The sequence below is a fragment of the Hemicordylus capensis genome, chromosome 5 (assembly GCF_027244095.1).
Source record: "Hemicordylus capensis ecotype Gifberg chromosome 5, rHemCap1.1.pri, whole genome shotgun sequence".
Classification (NCBI taxonomy): domain Eukaryota; kingdom Metazoa; phylum Chordata; class Lepidosauria; order Squamata; family Cordylidae; genus Hemicordylus; species Hemicordylus capensis.
In genome coordinates this window covers 149,606,523-149,621,858 of record NC_069661.1, presented here as the reverse complement: position 1 = coordinate 149,621,858, position 15,336 = coordinate 149,606,523, and the positions used below count along the sequence as shown (strand labels likewise).

The 15,336-nt window shown below is 41.3% G+C and overlaps 1 protein-coding gene across 3 annotated transcripts in view; it reads right to left on the bottom strand.

The window, feature by feature from the left end:
- The window catches only part of FAM185A (family with sequence similarity 185 member A), a 59,409-nt gene that overhangs the window by 32,632 nt on the left and 11,441 nt on the right, over positions 1–15,336 (bottom strand). For 2 of the 3 annotated variants that reach the window (XM_053258488.1, XM_053258491.1), the window contains exon 5: positions 5,358–5,399. The exons of the other annotated variant lie outside the window; for it this stretch is intronic. In XM_053258488.1, coding sequence (XP_053114463.1) covers positions 5,358–5,399 — 42 coding nt within the window. The remainder of the gene's footprint in view (positions 1–5,357; positions 5,400–15,336) is intronic. 3 annotated transcript variants of the gene reach the window in all.

The following is a 15,336-nucleotide window of genomic DNA, read 5'->3' as shown; positions in this document are numbered from 1 at the left end:
ATTTTATATACAGATAGCAAAACTAATTGGCAATTTTCTTTGTTTGTATATATGTTTGCTACATCCTCAGACAAATGGATATGCTTTGATGGCATCTCTTCTGCCATAAAATGCTTCTATGGCATCTCTTCTGAGGCAAGCACAGCCAGAACTTTCTGATCTAGCTTTTTATTCATTTGTACCTCATTTCAAAGATCTACATACTTCACCACTGTTCCAAAACACTTTCAGAGCATGTTAAAAAGTTAATGGGCAAAACCTCGCAAGAGTCCAGAAACCTGGAATCAATTAAATGTATACATGTCACTTCAATTTAGTGCCACAGATTTTAATGGGCTTAGGCATGCCCAACAGCTGCTGTACACATTACATGCACGTTGTAGGTAATGTTTTAAATGCCCTACACATAGCAAGAAAAAAAGATTGGACATACTTCTCCACAACAAGCTAAATACAGAGAACTTTTTGCTGAAAGAATACTGAAATATCACACACACATTGTGAAGCATGCTGCCAGTGGTGCAGTCCAGAATTCTTAGACCCATGGCCTTGCGCCCATGACCTTTCGTACGATTCTCCTTTAATGCAGGGTCTCAAGGTCCCGTTACTAACTCATGGATAAATGGCAGCATGCAAGACGAAATGACATCCTTATTTCAAGAGATCACATACAGTTTATCTTCACTCCAAACTTCATGACTGTTCCCACGGTAGAGAGTTAGCATCAACAGGAATACAGGTGGAAGGAGTTAGATTACAGTGATGAGTGTAAAGTGCATGGGTGAACTATGTTGGATTGTGGGTGGGAAATATGTTGGAAAGAAGCTGCAACATGTGCAATTTCCCCCTTTAAAGCATCAATTTCACGATCACAGAAAGCAACATTAATAATAAGGGTTCCTAACTAGGGACTTTTATAGAGGACGTGAGACTATTGGGGGGGACCCAAAGCCTTGGTTTTGTTTGTTTGTTTGCATCAGGAGGAAGCGAAATTATTTTGAGGACCAAACATTTTCTTGCATTTGTTGTGGTGTCCGAAGTTCTGGAATATTTGCTCAGAACACTTTGCTTTCAGGAGCAGCTTCTCTTCCTAGGTCTCCTCCCTCTTCCTACTGACTAGCCATCCAATGGGGAGCCAGAGGGGAGGTTCTGCTTCAGTGGCAGGTTGCAGCAGAGCCACATGATGTAGGAGCATCGAGAGGTGGGCCTGGCAGGTAGAGCTTGCTGGTTTCATGTGATGGTGGCAGTGAGAAGATAGCTAACTAACCTTACTCAGTTAGCAGTTACCCCTGCTAACCAAGTAAAAGGGCACCTTTTAAAGAGGTGAATCTCGGTGAATCTTTTTAGACTGAAAGCCCTGTGGATATAGGGGAGCATTTTATCTTTCTTTGAAAACCACTGTGAAACCTTCTGTTGAAAAGCGATACATAAATGTTTGTAGTCAGAGAGAAAAACAAGCGAGTGTACAACCACTGCGCCAGCATGCAAAGGGGTTGGCTCGGTAGCTAGCTGGCTGCCCTGCCTCGAGCCAAGAGGTGAGGTTGCTGGCCTGGCTGGGGAGAGCAGGCTGGGTGACCTATGCGGAGGAAGACAGAGGACTGTGGCGTGGTAAACCTAACCAGGAGATGAATTTATGGTTAAGACGCAGCGGCCTTGAGAACTCTGCACCTAGAGAGCAGACTGAACAGGCATACAGCTCACCTGGTCATCAGCTTCACAGTGGTGAGCTGTATTTATTCTCTAATTATCCAGTTTGTATGAAAATATGCATATATAATAAACATACAGGTATAACCAATAATATATGCAAAGTGGAGACTTTTTGGTGAAAAGCGCCCTCTAATTCTACTATTTTTGGTGACAAATACCAACTTTTCCCACCATCTGGACCTGGCAACCCTAGCTAATAATTAGGACTGTAAGCTTTAAGATGGATAATCAACAAATTAAAGCATTAGTTGGCTAACTGGTGGATTTGAGAGTTAAGGACATAAATTTTTATTTTGGGCCATTTTGTTCTATTGTGTTATGTAATAAAGTAAAGGTAAAGTGTGTGCCATCAAGTCAATTTCGACTCCTGGTGCCCACAGAGCCCTGTGGTTTTCTTGGTAGAATACAGGAGGGGTTTACCATTGCCTCCTGCACAGTATGAGATGATGCCTTTCAGCATCTTCCTATATCACTGCTGCCTGATATAGTACCAGCGGGATTCAAATTGGCAACTTTCTGCTTGTTAGTCAAGCATTTCCCCACTGTGCCACTTAAGGTGGTCTCAATAGGGAACCAAAAAAGAGTAATTTCCTACAAATGAGTGACAGTTTTTAAAACTACAGTTGTAGTAGATCACTTCTACTTCCTTCAGTATTTCAAAAAGGTTCTTGTACTGAGCATTTGATGATAAATATAATCAAATGCGGGCATCTTTGTTGGTTCCAGGTACTCCATCTTCCCCATTTTGATTTGGGCCTCAAAGACCTGGAATAAATCTAGGTGGATGGAGGTCAAACTGGTGGCTTTGCACAGCATCATTCCTGATCACAAGGTATCAGCCTTAGGTTCCCATTTCTCAGCTTTGTACAGCTTAAACCAAAATGGCTGCCTCAACTCTGGTTTTTGTTTTGTTTTTTTACCATAGCAGTTTAATTTATTTATTAATTATTTTATTTAACACATTTGTATACCGCCCAAAACTCAAGTCTCTAACCAATTAATTTAACATTTATTGGTTAAGAGGATGATGGTTAACGATTTCAAACTGGAAAAACTACTAATCTGTTGCTTTTTTTAGCAGACTATAATCTTCAAAACATGTAAAACAGGCAGTATGGCTGTCAGCAACTAGCCCATTAGTATGTGCTCAAGTTAACAGTGGAAACTCCATTAGTCATCAGATAATGAGGACATCTACAGATTGCTTGCCTCATTTAAACTCTTCCTCATAAAGCAAGAGAGGAGCTTTGAAAGCTGTGTCTCATGCTGCAGTTTCCGTTCCTAACTTCTGTTGAGACATTTTTTGCCCTGATGGTGGTAGTTTAGTGCAACGCGTTTGTTCATTTAAAATGGTAAGAAGCAGCAGCGGCATGCATAAGCAAATTATCACATAAGCATAATTTGGTAATTTAGTGACTTTAGTTCTCTGGCTTTGATTAATCAAACATGAGGACCAATCCTAGAAAAATAGCATAAACAACAGAAGCAACAGCATTCAGATCACTCAGAAAATTCTCTCAGTCTCTTCTTCTCTTTATACAAATAATTACATTTCTGTGGGGTCTATGTTCATGTGTGAGCCCCCACCACACCTTCAATTAAAGTGACTGAAAGTTCAGACTGTACATGCGCAAACCGCAATGCAGTGCATATACATAATGTGTGCATTCACTAGACTTTAATTTGCCATGATTTCAGACTGAAGGCTGCGTCAAGCCGACAAACAGCTGTAGCACTATAACCACCTGCCTCCTATAAATCACAGAGCAGCTTGAGGAGGAGGTCTGACAATATATTATTTTTCCTGGAAGGAAGGAATGCAACACACTCTGGGCAACTGGCTTAATTGCAAAGCAACACAGTTGGTGATTTACATCTGGCAAACTGGCATGAAAAACAAACAAGGTTATTTTAGAAAAGTAAGAACCAAACAGAACCATTTTCCCCAACAGAGCCAAAGCTATGTACTAATATATACATATTTGATATACCCCCATCTCATAATTTGTCTTTATCTGCTTAAGGTAGTGCTTTGCAGATATGTTGGCCTTCTGAGAAAAAATACCGTGGAGAATCTGAGTGATCATAGTAGGTACAAAGTAAAAGGGACCTGGAGTTTCCCACAGAATGCACACCCATCATGCATGTCGTCTGAAGCAGCCGACATGCCCTGTATCAAAGCAATAATCACATTTGGGGGAGAGGTTGCCTGCAAGTTACAACCATGCTGACCTCGCAAATGGCTGCCGCGCATGGGTAGAAGCCATGTGCATACCAGCATCACACAGGGGCAGCTGGGAGATGCCCTGCCAGCACATATAGTTGGGGGGAGCGCCTTGATTATGGAAGCGGCAGTGAGCGGAGGAGGAGCAGGTATGTGTCTGCTCTCCTCCGTGTTAAAGGAACTGTGTATGCCCTCACTGTTAAGGGGATTGTGCTGCAATTCAGACGCTGAATCGCATTTGGGGCATAGCCCTAATTTTATTTATTTATCACATTTTTATACCGCCCAAAACGCGAGTTCTCTGGGCGGTTTACAAGACAATAAAAACCAATAAAAAGATAACACATTAAAATTTAAAATGTTAGAATTATTAAAACACAATAAAAACACAGTTAAAACAATGTCTAATTAAAAGCCTGGGTGAACAAATGCATCTTGACTGCCTTTTTTAAAGTTGTAAGAGATGGGGAGGCTCTTATGTCAGCAGGAAGTGTGTTCCAAAGCCTCAGGGCAGCAATGGAGAAGGCCTGTCCCCGAGGAGCCACCAGACGAACCGATGGCAACTGCAGATGAACCTCTCCAGATGATCTCAGTGGGCGGTGTGGTTCATAACAGAGAAGGCGTTCTCTTAAATACCCAGGGCCCAAGCTGTTTAGGGCTTTATAGGTTATAACCAAAACCTTGTACTTTGCAGAGGAAATTATTGGCATATCGGAAACGTATGGGCAATTTTTAGAATGTTATTAATGAAAAATGTATTGAATGCCATTTTAAGGTCCAGTTATGGCTAGAATCTTAATTTAAAAAATAAACTAACGTATTTCAGATGTGGGGGGATACGCTGATAGTAAATTGTCCAAATCCAACCAGTGAGTTGATCTCTAAGTCTCGATTCAAGACTATCTTGTAAACTAGAATACGGCTGCAATCTAGGCCACTTACTTAGGAGTAAGTCCCACTAAACAAAGTGGAATTTATTTCCTAGTTAAAAAAACCACACTCAATCCGACTACACAAATTCCAGTGCACACTCTGAATTAATGCTATGTCACATCAGCCCTACCTTAGCAGAAGTAACCATAAGCAAGTCCATTGACCGATTTTAAACTTGCACCTTCTAGCTCAGAGATAGGCCATCTTGGCTCTGCAGCTGTTGTTGAATGACAACTCCCACCATCCCCAGCCACAATAAACTGTGATGATTGTTATTCAACAACAGCTGGAGAGCCAAAGTTGCCTATCCTAGCTCCAGGGCACTGCAACAAGAGTTGGTGAAGAGAAGCTAAATTCTCCAAAGACATACCCACTGCACAGTTCTACTTGATTAAAAGTTGCCCAGTGGCTGAAGAAGTTCTCCATTCTCGTCTGTGGTACAAACACAACAATGCTGTCTTGGTTAAAACACAAAAACCTCACAACTTACCTACTGTGATATTTCCTGTTCTCGTTTGAAGGGTTGTGTCACCTGCAAGGAAGTGAGAAAAGCGATTTGCAGCTTGGCATACATGGTTTCATACACCCAATCATATATGGTAGCAAATTAACAACATGCCAAGTGATCCTGATCCTATTTATTGGACTTGGATAAACACTTTGCTGCAATGCCCTGACATGTTCAAGCTATCTATGGGACACTGTGAAGGAATAAGGCTTGAACCTTCTCTTTTTGTATATAAGACTTCTGTATTGCTTTGCTTACTCCCTAAGTTAAGAAGCTGAGCAGGGGTCAAAGGTTCACAGCTTCTGTTCTACAGTTTGGTTTTGGAGGGAGAAGAAATATACTGGTTTGATTTTGGCAGGAAGAGAGGAGTTTGATTTGAGTGGGTATGTTTTGAATGAATGGTGGGAACTTGATTGGTGTTGATTGGTTTGTTTGGAAAAAAATGGAGGGAAAAAGAAAATAAGGAGGCTGCCCTCAGCAGAGTTTAGTGCTGTTCAAGTTGGAGAGCTGAAGAATCCAAATGAAGGAGTTGCTGTCATGGACGCAGGGGCGTAACTATAATAGGGCAAGGGCAGACAGTTGTCTGGGGGCCCACTGCCTTGGGAGGCCACCAGAGGCAAGTCACATGACTGACTCCCCCAGCCACGCACCCACCCGGGCTTCCTTCAGTTGTGTTCATCCTCCGAAACTGATGTGAGTGTTAAGAGCTGGAGCTACCAGAACAGCAAGTCTTTCTCTAGTACCATTAAATGACTTGCATAGTCCACAATTTACAAAATCTTAAAAAAAATAATTTAGGATGATGTTCTATTGTGGCACATAGGTTATACACACATACATTTTACTACGCTTTTTGTTACCACTATTCAGCCTCATTTAAGATTTCTTCATGAGCTGAGGTTCAGTGAGCGGGGGTGGGGGGGCATTTAAAAATCTTGCCTCTGGGCCCACTCCAACCTTGCTACGCCCCTGCATGGATGTCTGAGAAAGAATCAGAACTGGTGCTGGAAATGGAGCTGAGAAATCACTGGGAGAGTTGTGACTCTGGAGGACCCAAATCACTCTTAAAGCAGCGGAAGAAACTTTCTGGGACTGGACCCCCCAGAACTGGGAAGGAAGAGCAGGACTGAGGCTGAGAAAGGAACAAGCCAGGCTTGCTGCAGAAGCTGACTAGGGGTGATCGCAAGAAGACTCTTGGTAAGGACTCTGAGTTAGGGCCTAGTATTAGTGCAGGACACACTTATTGTCCCTCTTGTTTTTAGATATCTAAAGGCTTCTGATGAGTTTTATATAAACTTATTTCTTTCTGATACATATACTGATGTCTCGCATCTGGTGGCCAAGTTTTGTACAGCTGTGATTAAGACCTGCATACAGTGTGTCGGTGATGGTTAATTCAGGCTCTTAATTTGTTTTGTTTTTATTTTGCTATCTTATTCTATTTTATGTTTTATCTAATAATTCTTAATTGTATATTTTATGTGTATGTTTATATATATGCATGCACTGTTGTTGTTGTTATTACATTTATATCCCACTCTTCCTCCAAGGAGCCCAGAGCGGTGTACTACATACTTGAGTTTCTCTTTCACAACAACCCTGTGAAGTAGGTTAGGCTGAGAGAGAAGTGACTGGCCCAGAGTCACCCAGCAAGTTTCATGGCTGAATGGGGATTTGAACTCGGGTCTCCCCGGTCCTAGTCCAGCACTCTAACCACTACACCACGCTGGCTCTTCACTGTTATTGATGTTCACTTTTTGGGACTCTTGTATCTGGATTTGATCTGTGTGCTGATCTTTGATCGTAATAAACTGAACTGAATAGTGCAGGATAGACTGGACACGTTTTGCTCATATTTTATGTCTTCCTTGTGCTCATTTTGTTGCTGTTTTATACAAGAACTATTGTTTTGAATTGAACTATTTTAAAGTAAAGTTTTCTTCTTCAGAAGTTAAAAATTTGTAGCTGTGGTCCATTTTCCCACCCCACACTTGTCTTTCCATCCTACTTAACTTTGAATATGACAGAGGTTTGGAAGGTTGTTTTAGTAGACCCAGCCAGAGGGGAAAAAACAACAAATGTCTACTTGGTTGCAGCGCTGAAGCTTAGGATCACGGGGCTGGTTGAGACTGGGCTGTGACATGTGGTAACAACACAGTGGGACCCATGACAGCCACATTGTTTAATATTTACAGTGGTGGCTTAGATGAAAATAATGAATACATTAAAATCTTCCCCAAAGCTTCATGACTGTAAAACATCCTATGAGAAAGAACCAATTATTTTGTTCAGTCCAAACAATTTGGCATTAGGAACTAATTGTTGTTTATAGTAGTTGTAAACACACACACACACGCACACACGTTTTGATACATGAGATACTTATTGGATGGTTCCAGGGCCTTTTTAAGGCTGAAGGGACTGGAGGCCAAATGTTCATTCAAGTCTCCCCATCCCATCACTTTTTCTCTGGCCAATGTACTACACAATGTTTACACATGCAATGGAATGGAATGTCTGTACAGTGGCACAAGAGCACGGTTGTGCAAGTGTAAAATTTGTGCAACAGGGGTAGCAGTAGCAATTATATATAATGGCTGTACTGTCATGCAACTCAATTTGTGCCATTTCTGTGCAGGCACAAGAGCGCTCTTGTGCAATTGCACAATCGTTATGTTGTACCGCATGTGTAACATTGAGCAGTATGTCAGCCACTGAAGTCTGTGTCAATGTAATAATGCAAAATACTGAAATAAAATATAACCCCAGGATCAAGAGTTAACATTAGTCTTTCTGCCTTGAATGAAAAGGATCATTCATTTCAAATACTAAACCGTACCTTTGGATGTGGAGGGGAACTCCATGTTTACAGTGGGGTAAACTGTAAATGCCTGGGCAATTACTCCCTCTCCCCTCCAAAGGCTCCAGAGGGTCACAACAATGGACTCTAAACAAATGACAGACAAGCACATCCATCCATTTCTGTCAACAGGACCCCTGCTAACTTGGCTAAGAGGCACATTTTAATGTGGTGATTCTCTTTATTTAGCAGGGGGAGAGTAACTGGCCCTCTCCACCCCCAGCACAGTACCCCTCCAGTGACTGTTGCTGGTGTCTATCTTATGTTTCTTTTTAGTTTGTGAGCCGTTTGGGGACAGGGAGCCATCTCATTTATTTGTTATTTCTCTGTGTGAACCGCTCTGAGGCATTTTTGGAAGGGTGGTATAGAAATTGAAATAATAATAACAATAATAATAACATATTTTCCAGATTGAACATTCTCAAAGAGATGGGCCATGGTGCTTGGAGATACAAAAAGCAACTGACTATTTCAGATATTTCCACCAATATTTATGTACCACTCTTCAACCAGAGTTCTTAAAGCGGTTTACATAGAGAAAATAATAATAAATTAATAAGATGGATCCCTGTCCCCAAAGGGCTCACAATCTAAAAAGAAACATAAGGCAGCTACCAGCAGCAGTCACTGGAGGGATGCTGTGTGGGGGTTGGAGAGGGCCAGTTGCTCTCCCCCTGCTAAACATAAGAGAATCACCACTTTTAAAAGTGTCTCTTTGCTCAGTTAGCAGGGGTGAACTCCTGTCAACTCCTTTATCATCATCTTTAGACTGTGATAGGGTCAACGTGCCATTTTGCAACAACTCAAGATATTGAGCAGCAGGTACGAACAGCTGCGATAAGAGAATGTTAATCAAACCCATTTTATGTGCAATTTTTTTTCACCTATCTATGCTATATCTACTTATGTAAGGGAACTAACTGATGTGAAGCTAAAAACTGGCATTTCCAAAACTGGATTGAATATCCTTTTGTGGAATAAGAGGGCCGAATTATGGGTATCCCTAGAAGAGATGCAGCGGGGAAGTAACTTGCCTAGTGAGCAAGAGGTTGCCAGTTTGAATCCCCCTGGTATGTTTCCCAGACTAAGGGAAACACCTATATCGGGCAGCAGTGATATAGGAAGATGCTGAAAGGCATCATCTCATACTGCGTGGGAGGAGGCAATGGCAAACCCCTCCTGTAGTCTACCAAAGAAAACCACAGGGCTCTGCGGTTGCCAGGAGCTGACACGGACTCAACGGCACAACTTTACTTACTAGAAGAGATATAGCGTACTTTAGCACTCTCCAGTCCACTGAACATCTTGTTCATTTTATTTTTGAATGTGAGATACACAAAGACTTCCATGCAAAGTATATCCATCCACTGCTAGCTTTAAAACGAGATATTCTCTTCAAGATAAGTTGTTTTTGCTAAAGGACACTGTAAAGTAAGTCATGTTTAGGACAGCAAAGTTTCTTCCTCAAGCACTTTTAATGTGTTCCAAAGCTAAAGAAAAGGCTGTGGATTACTGGACCATTACAGAGTTTATGGTATTTCTCTGCTGTCACAATTTCTGTAAATTGCAGTGCTTCTAAATGTTCAGCGTTTAAGGTTTGTTTCATGGTGGACTTTGTATAAAGGCAAATAGCTTATATTACAATAAGTGGACTCGGTTGTTTGCTTGTTTGAACATGCAGGGTTAGAGTGGTATTCTTTCGAGTCAAGCACAGACTAGACTTTCATTTTAGTCTACAGAACTGTTTTGTTGTTGTTGTTTGTTTGTTTTGCATAACTGCCAGCCTGAAGAGTCACTGTAGTTCTTTTTCTATCCTGGATAAGTCTTGGTACTGGTAGTATGGATTAGTACAGTGGTCCCTCGACTTACGAAGTTAATCCGTTCCGAATGCACGTTCGGAGGTCGAAAATTTCGTAAGTCGAAAAGCGCACCCACGGAGGTTTAAAAAAAATTGTAAGTCGAGTAAGCCGCATCTAAAAATTCGTAAGTCGAGGAAACCGCATCTAAACCGCCAACGGTTTCCATTCGTAGCTCGAAAAATTCGTAAGCATGCGGCCATTTTTGTCGTTCGTAAGTCGAAAACATCGGATGTCGAGTAGTTCGTAAGTCGAGGGTCCACTGTAGTAGGAAAGGAACCAGTGCAGCCTAACTCTTGTCCTTCTCATGGCACTTCTGAGGTGCAACAGCCGTTCTCCACCTTCTGCAGTATGTAGCTGTTTATGTTGCCGCAGATTTGGTACTAAGTAGCAAGTCTAAAAGGAGACCATGGTAGGGAAGCTGCATATCAGCAGCCTATCCTTACTGGATCCCAGTTGTGCTCTTGAACAATTTCAATGCTGGTGTGGGTATTCTGACCATCAAATCAGTGCATTAAATATCTGGCGAGATGGCTCATCGTTCTAGCAACACTTCACAACTGTAAACAATTAAATAAATGACATTGGGGGAAATGCCTTTGTTTGGTATATAAAAGGCCTCACACAGCACTAGCTGGCACTAATATGAGGGCATCCTACATAACGAGGACCATGAGCATCCTAAGCAGATATCAAACATTACGATCCCTGCACAGAGTGCCATCTTACAGAAATAATTTCAATATAGGGTCCCTTAACTGTCCTTTCAGTTAAGTCCCTGATTCCTCATTCAGTTCTGATTTTGATCCTGCAGGCTTCAAATCCAAAATGTGTCCTGCAGCTGGGAGTTCCGAAATGATTTCCAGACAGTCCTTTACAATGGCATATACTGTTCTTTTTTGTTTGTTTGTGGGTGTTTTTTGTTGTTGTTAAAACCCACATTGTATGTAAACATTGTTAGATCTTCTCAAAAAAGATTCACTACCTCATTTGGGTTATGACTTTCTAAAGATATTTTCAAAGGAACTGTAAACATTTTAAGATGAACAAAGTTCCCCAAATGCAAATTAGCTGAAGCAAGTTCAATATGCTGCTTGGAAAGATGAGCTTCCCCTGGAATTGTGGGGGCATATAATTGTTCCACCAATACCAGTGTTTAATGAAGCCTATAATTTTTATGCTATCCAACCCTTAAATCTAGATACTTCAGGAAAGGGAGTGGAAGAAGTCTAACTAGCCAAATGCTTATTTATTCTTCACCAGTGCTATAGTGCTGACATCTAGAAAATACCAAGTTTGGGCAATTTCAGTATCAACTTGAGGCCAAATATGAATACTACTACATGTTATATTGTTTCTCTTTGAGTTCCTGACACTTTCAGAAACATGATCAGAAAGGAATGACAAATAACCATATGAGGTCCAAGATCACAGCTCAGTAATGTTTTGTATCTGGCCTTGGATTGGGAAGCCAAAGACGATTATAGTGATCAGCAAAATTTGAGATAGCTAAAGATATGAAGGGCTTAATCCAATCTGACCATAGGCAAAGCTCCAAGGCACAGAGGGATCTCACAGTATGTAACTGAGACTGTTTCCCCCCATTCCTCCAGTGCACTAGTATGGTCCATGAGCAAGTACACTGGCACTTTGCCAGGCCATAATGAGTAGTCTATTTGTAGTTTTGAGATGCTCCTCACAGGCTTGATAATGGCATTTTCTGTTTTTCAAACTGAGAACGATGATAGTCTGATGATGAATCATTCTCTCTATATTAACTTATTTTCCTTCTCTTATGACTAAAAAGACATCTAAACTTTGCTGCTTTTTTGAAGCCATTTCTTTGCTGTCTTTCCCCGACACCTTTGTAGGCACTAAACAACAAACAAAAATGCATTTTATAGTGTTTGAGGCCAATTTTCAAATTGGCTATCTAAAAACACATGAAAGATACCATATCAGGTTTCAAGATCAACTTCTGAAACTTTCTTTTTTAAATTTTCATAGCATAACAACAAAATGCCACAAACAACAGATAGTGTGATGAGGATCTTGGAGGAGAGAGGGCCAACAAAGTTGTCCACTCCTGCTTCTCTAGATTCTTCTTTTCTTTCGGTCCTTGCTGCCAATACTTCTTTAATTGAGTGATTGATTGAGTGCCGTCAAGTCTGTGTTGACTCTTAGCGACCACTAGATAGATACTCTGCAGGATGATCTGTCTTCAACTTGGCCTTTAAGGTCTCCCAATAGTGTTTTCATTGCTGCCATAATAGAGTCCATCCACCTTGCTGCTGGTCGTCGTCTTCTTTTTTTTCAACTTTTCCCAGCATTATGGACTTCTCAAGGGAGCTGGGTATTTTATTTTATTTATTTATTTATTACATTTGCATGATGTGTCCAAAGTATGACAGTTTGAGCCTGGTCATTTGTGCCTCAAGTGAAAATTCTGGATTGATTTGTTCCACAATCCATTTGTTTGTTTTCCTGGCTGTCCGTGGTATCCTCCAAAAGTCTTCTCCAGCACCAAAGTTCAAAAGCATCAATGCTTTTTCTATCTTGCTTCTTCGAAGTCTAGCTTTTGCATCCATAGAGTGTCAAGGGGAAAACCACTGTCTGAACGATTCTAATCTTTGTAGGTGTAGACATGTCATGGCATCTAAATATCCTTTCCAAGGCCTTCATTGCAACCCTACCAAGTGCTAGTATGCGGCGAACTTCTTGACTGCTGGATCCTTTACTGTTGATAGTTGATCCTAAAAGGCAGAAGCTATCCACCACTTCAGTGTCTTCATTGTCTATTCTGAGGCTGGTTGCTGTACCCATTGTTATTAGTTTAGTCTTCTTTACATTTAGTTGTAGTCCCATTTTTTCACTGTGCGCCTTGACTTTCATTACTAGAGCTTGCAGATCATCCGCATTCTCAGTTTTCAGAGTGATGTCATCAGCATAGTGCAGGTTATTGACATTTCTTCCTCCAACTTTAAAACCACGCTTATCTTCTTCCAATCCAGAAAAACCCAGTGAGAAAGACCTAGGTCTCAGGGGTTGTTCATTAGGCAATGGTAAGACAATTATGAAAAAATCCCTCCCTTGATCCCTCCAACCCGAACAACTATAGACCGGACTCTAACCTGCCCTTTTGGGGCAAGGTGATAGAGCGTGCAGTAGCGTCCCAGCTGCAAAGGGTCTTGGATGATACGGATTATCTGGGCCCTTTTCAATCTGGCTTCCGCACCGGATATGGGACTGAGACTTCCTTGGTCGCTCTAGTGGATGCCCTACGCCTGGGAACTAGACAGGGGGAGTTGGTTCTGCTGGACCTCTCGGCAGCGTTCAATACCATCGACCATGGTATGCTTCTGGGCCGCATCTCGAGTATGGGAATTGGAGATACTGCATTGCAGTGGTTCCAGTTCTTTCTTGGGGGAAGGGTCCAGACGGTGGTGCTGGGGGACCCAGAATGTTGGGGGCAATATGCTAAATCATTGTAAACCGCTTAGAGAGCTCCGGCTATAAAGTAGTATATAAATGTAAGTGCTTTTCAAATTAGTTTAGCCCTTTAAGGCTAATTTGCAAGAACCCAGCGTAATCTTTCAAGGCCAGCTTAACCCAGGAGGAACAAACAGGGCTGGGTTGAAGTTCACCCGAAGGAGAGGGAACAAAGGAGAAAGTTTCAGAGCAGGTGAAGCCAAAGCTATAATAACCAATAGGATATTGATTGACTAAGTGCCGTCAAGGCGGTGTCGACTCTTAGTGACCAAATAGATAGATTCTCTCCAGGATGATCTGTCTTCAACTTGGCCTTTAAGGTTATTGCAACCCTACCGAGTGTTAATCTGCGGCGTATTTCTCGTATAACCAATAGCATATAACATCTCCCATATTCACAGACTTAGTAACACAGTTGCTGGGGGGGAATCAACCTCATTGATGAGTTAATTGATGGGGAAAGGGGTCTCCAGTGTACATACCCAAGCAAAAGGGCTGAAAAAAGGTCAACACTGATTGGCTCTGGCATATTAGAGCTGATAGCTACAGGAAAAATAAAACATCTGACTCTGTACATTTTTTTTAAAGAAGCAACACTGTAAGTGTACAAAAATCAGAAAGAGAGAGTGCACTGCAGCTATCAGCATCGGTAGTGCACAGTAACTAAAGTGCTGGGGTTGGTGGTGCATTTGTAGTAACCGCCCTGGGGTCTTAACCGCCCTGGGATCTTAGGATGAAGAGTGGTATATAAAAATAAATAAATAAATAAATAAATAAATAAATAAATGTGTACTACCAGCCAGTACTGTAGCTATACCCATGTATAGAAAGAGCAAAAATAGGAGGTGCAATGCAATGCAATACAATAATTCCTTCCCATTAGCAAGATGGGATCTATTAAATGGGCTGAAAAATCTTCTGGGTGAATCAACATGTTTAGGAGAGTTCCCCTCACCCCGACCTGTAGAACTGTTTAATTTTATAGAAAGAACACTTGTTTAAAAACAGATGAGTTCCAGTAAAATTTAATTAATGGGGTCCCCCCGCCAAACATGAAGTAATGTCCAAGTTATCTTGTTTACACTAGGTATGACTATTTGTCTTTACGCTGTACCCAGACAGAGAAACCTAGCCATGTTTTTTTACAAGGGTGGGGGATGTAAAGATGATGTACATATATCCTTTGTGTGTTTTATGCTCAATTTAAAACATCCAGAACAGGCCTTTCTGAATATATGCAAGTGCAATTATCCAAGAACCTATCAGTTTGAAACCTTGAACTAGATACCGTACTGAGCAAATTGGCTCTAATGTACTACATAGCTGCTAAATATAGTTTGTACTTCCATGATTTTAAAAATGAAATCGTATTTATTTATTTAAGCCTATGTGTGCCCAGTCAGTCTGGCTCTACTCTAAAGACTGGGATGACAGCCAGGAGTTAAAGTCAGCATTCAGATCACTATAAAAGAAATAGGGAGAGCTTTTATGTATTAGAAACATGTGAGAGTGGTGGTGGAAGGGAGGAAAGAAGAGCTTATGAAGCAAGGCACAAACTAGACAGAAAATGATAGCTCATTGTACTGATACTATAACGTTGAAGTTCTAAGATGGGTAGTTTTTGAAATCAGTCCAAAGCACTGAATTGCTGTGATTGAATACCTCAAACAGGAAAGTTTGAAAACATGGAAAGTCTGCACACCAGGAGTCTGGTGAATTATGACTACAAGGACAGTACACCCACGTTCTGACCACC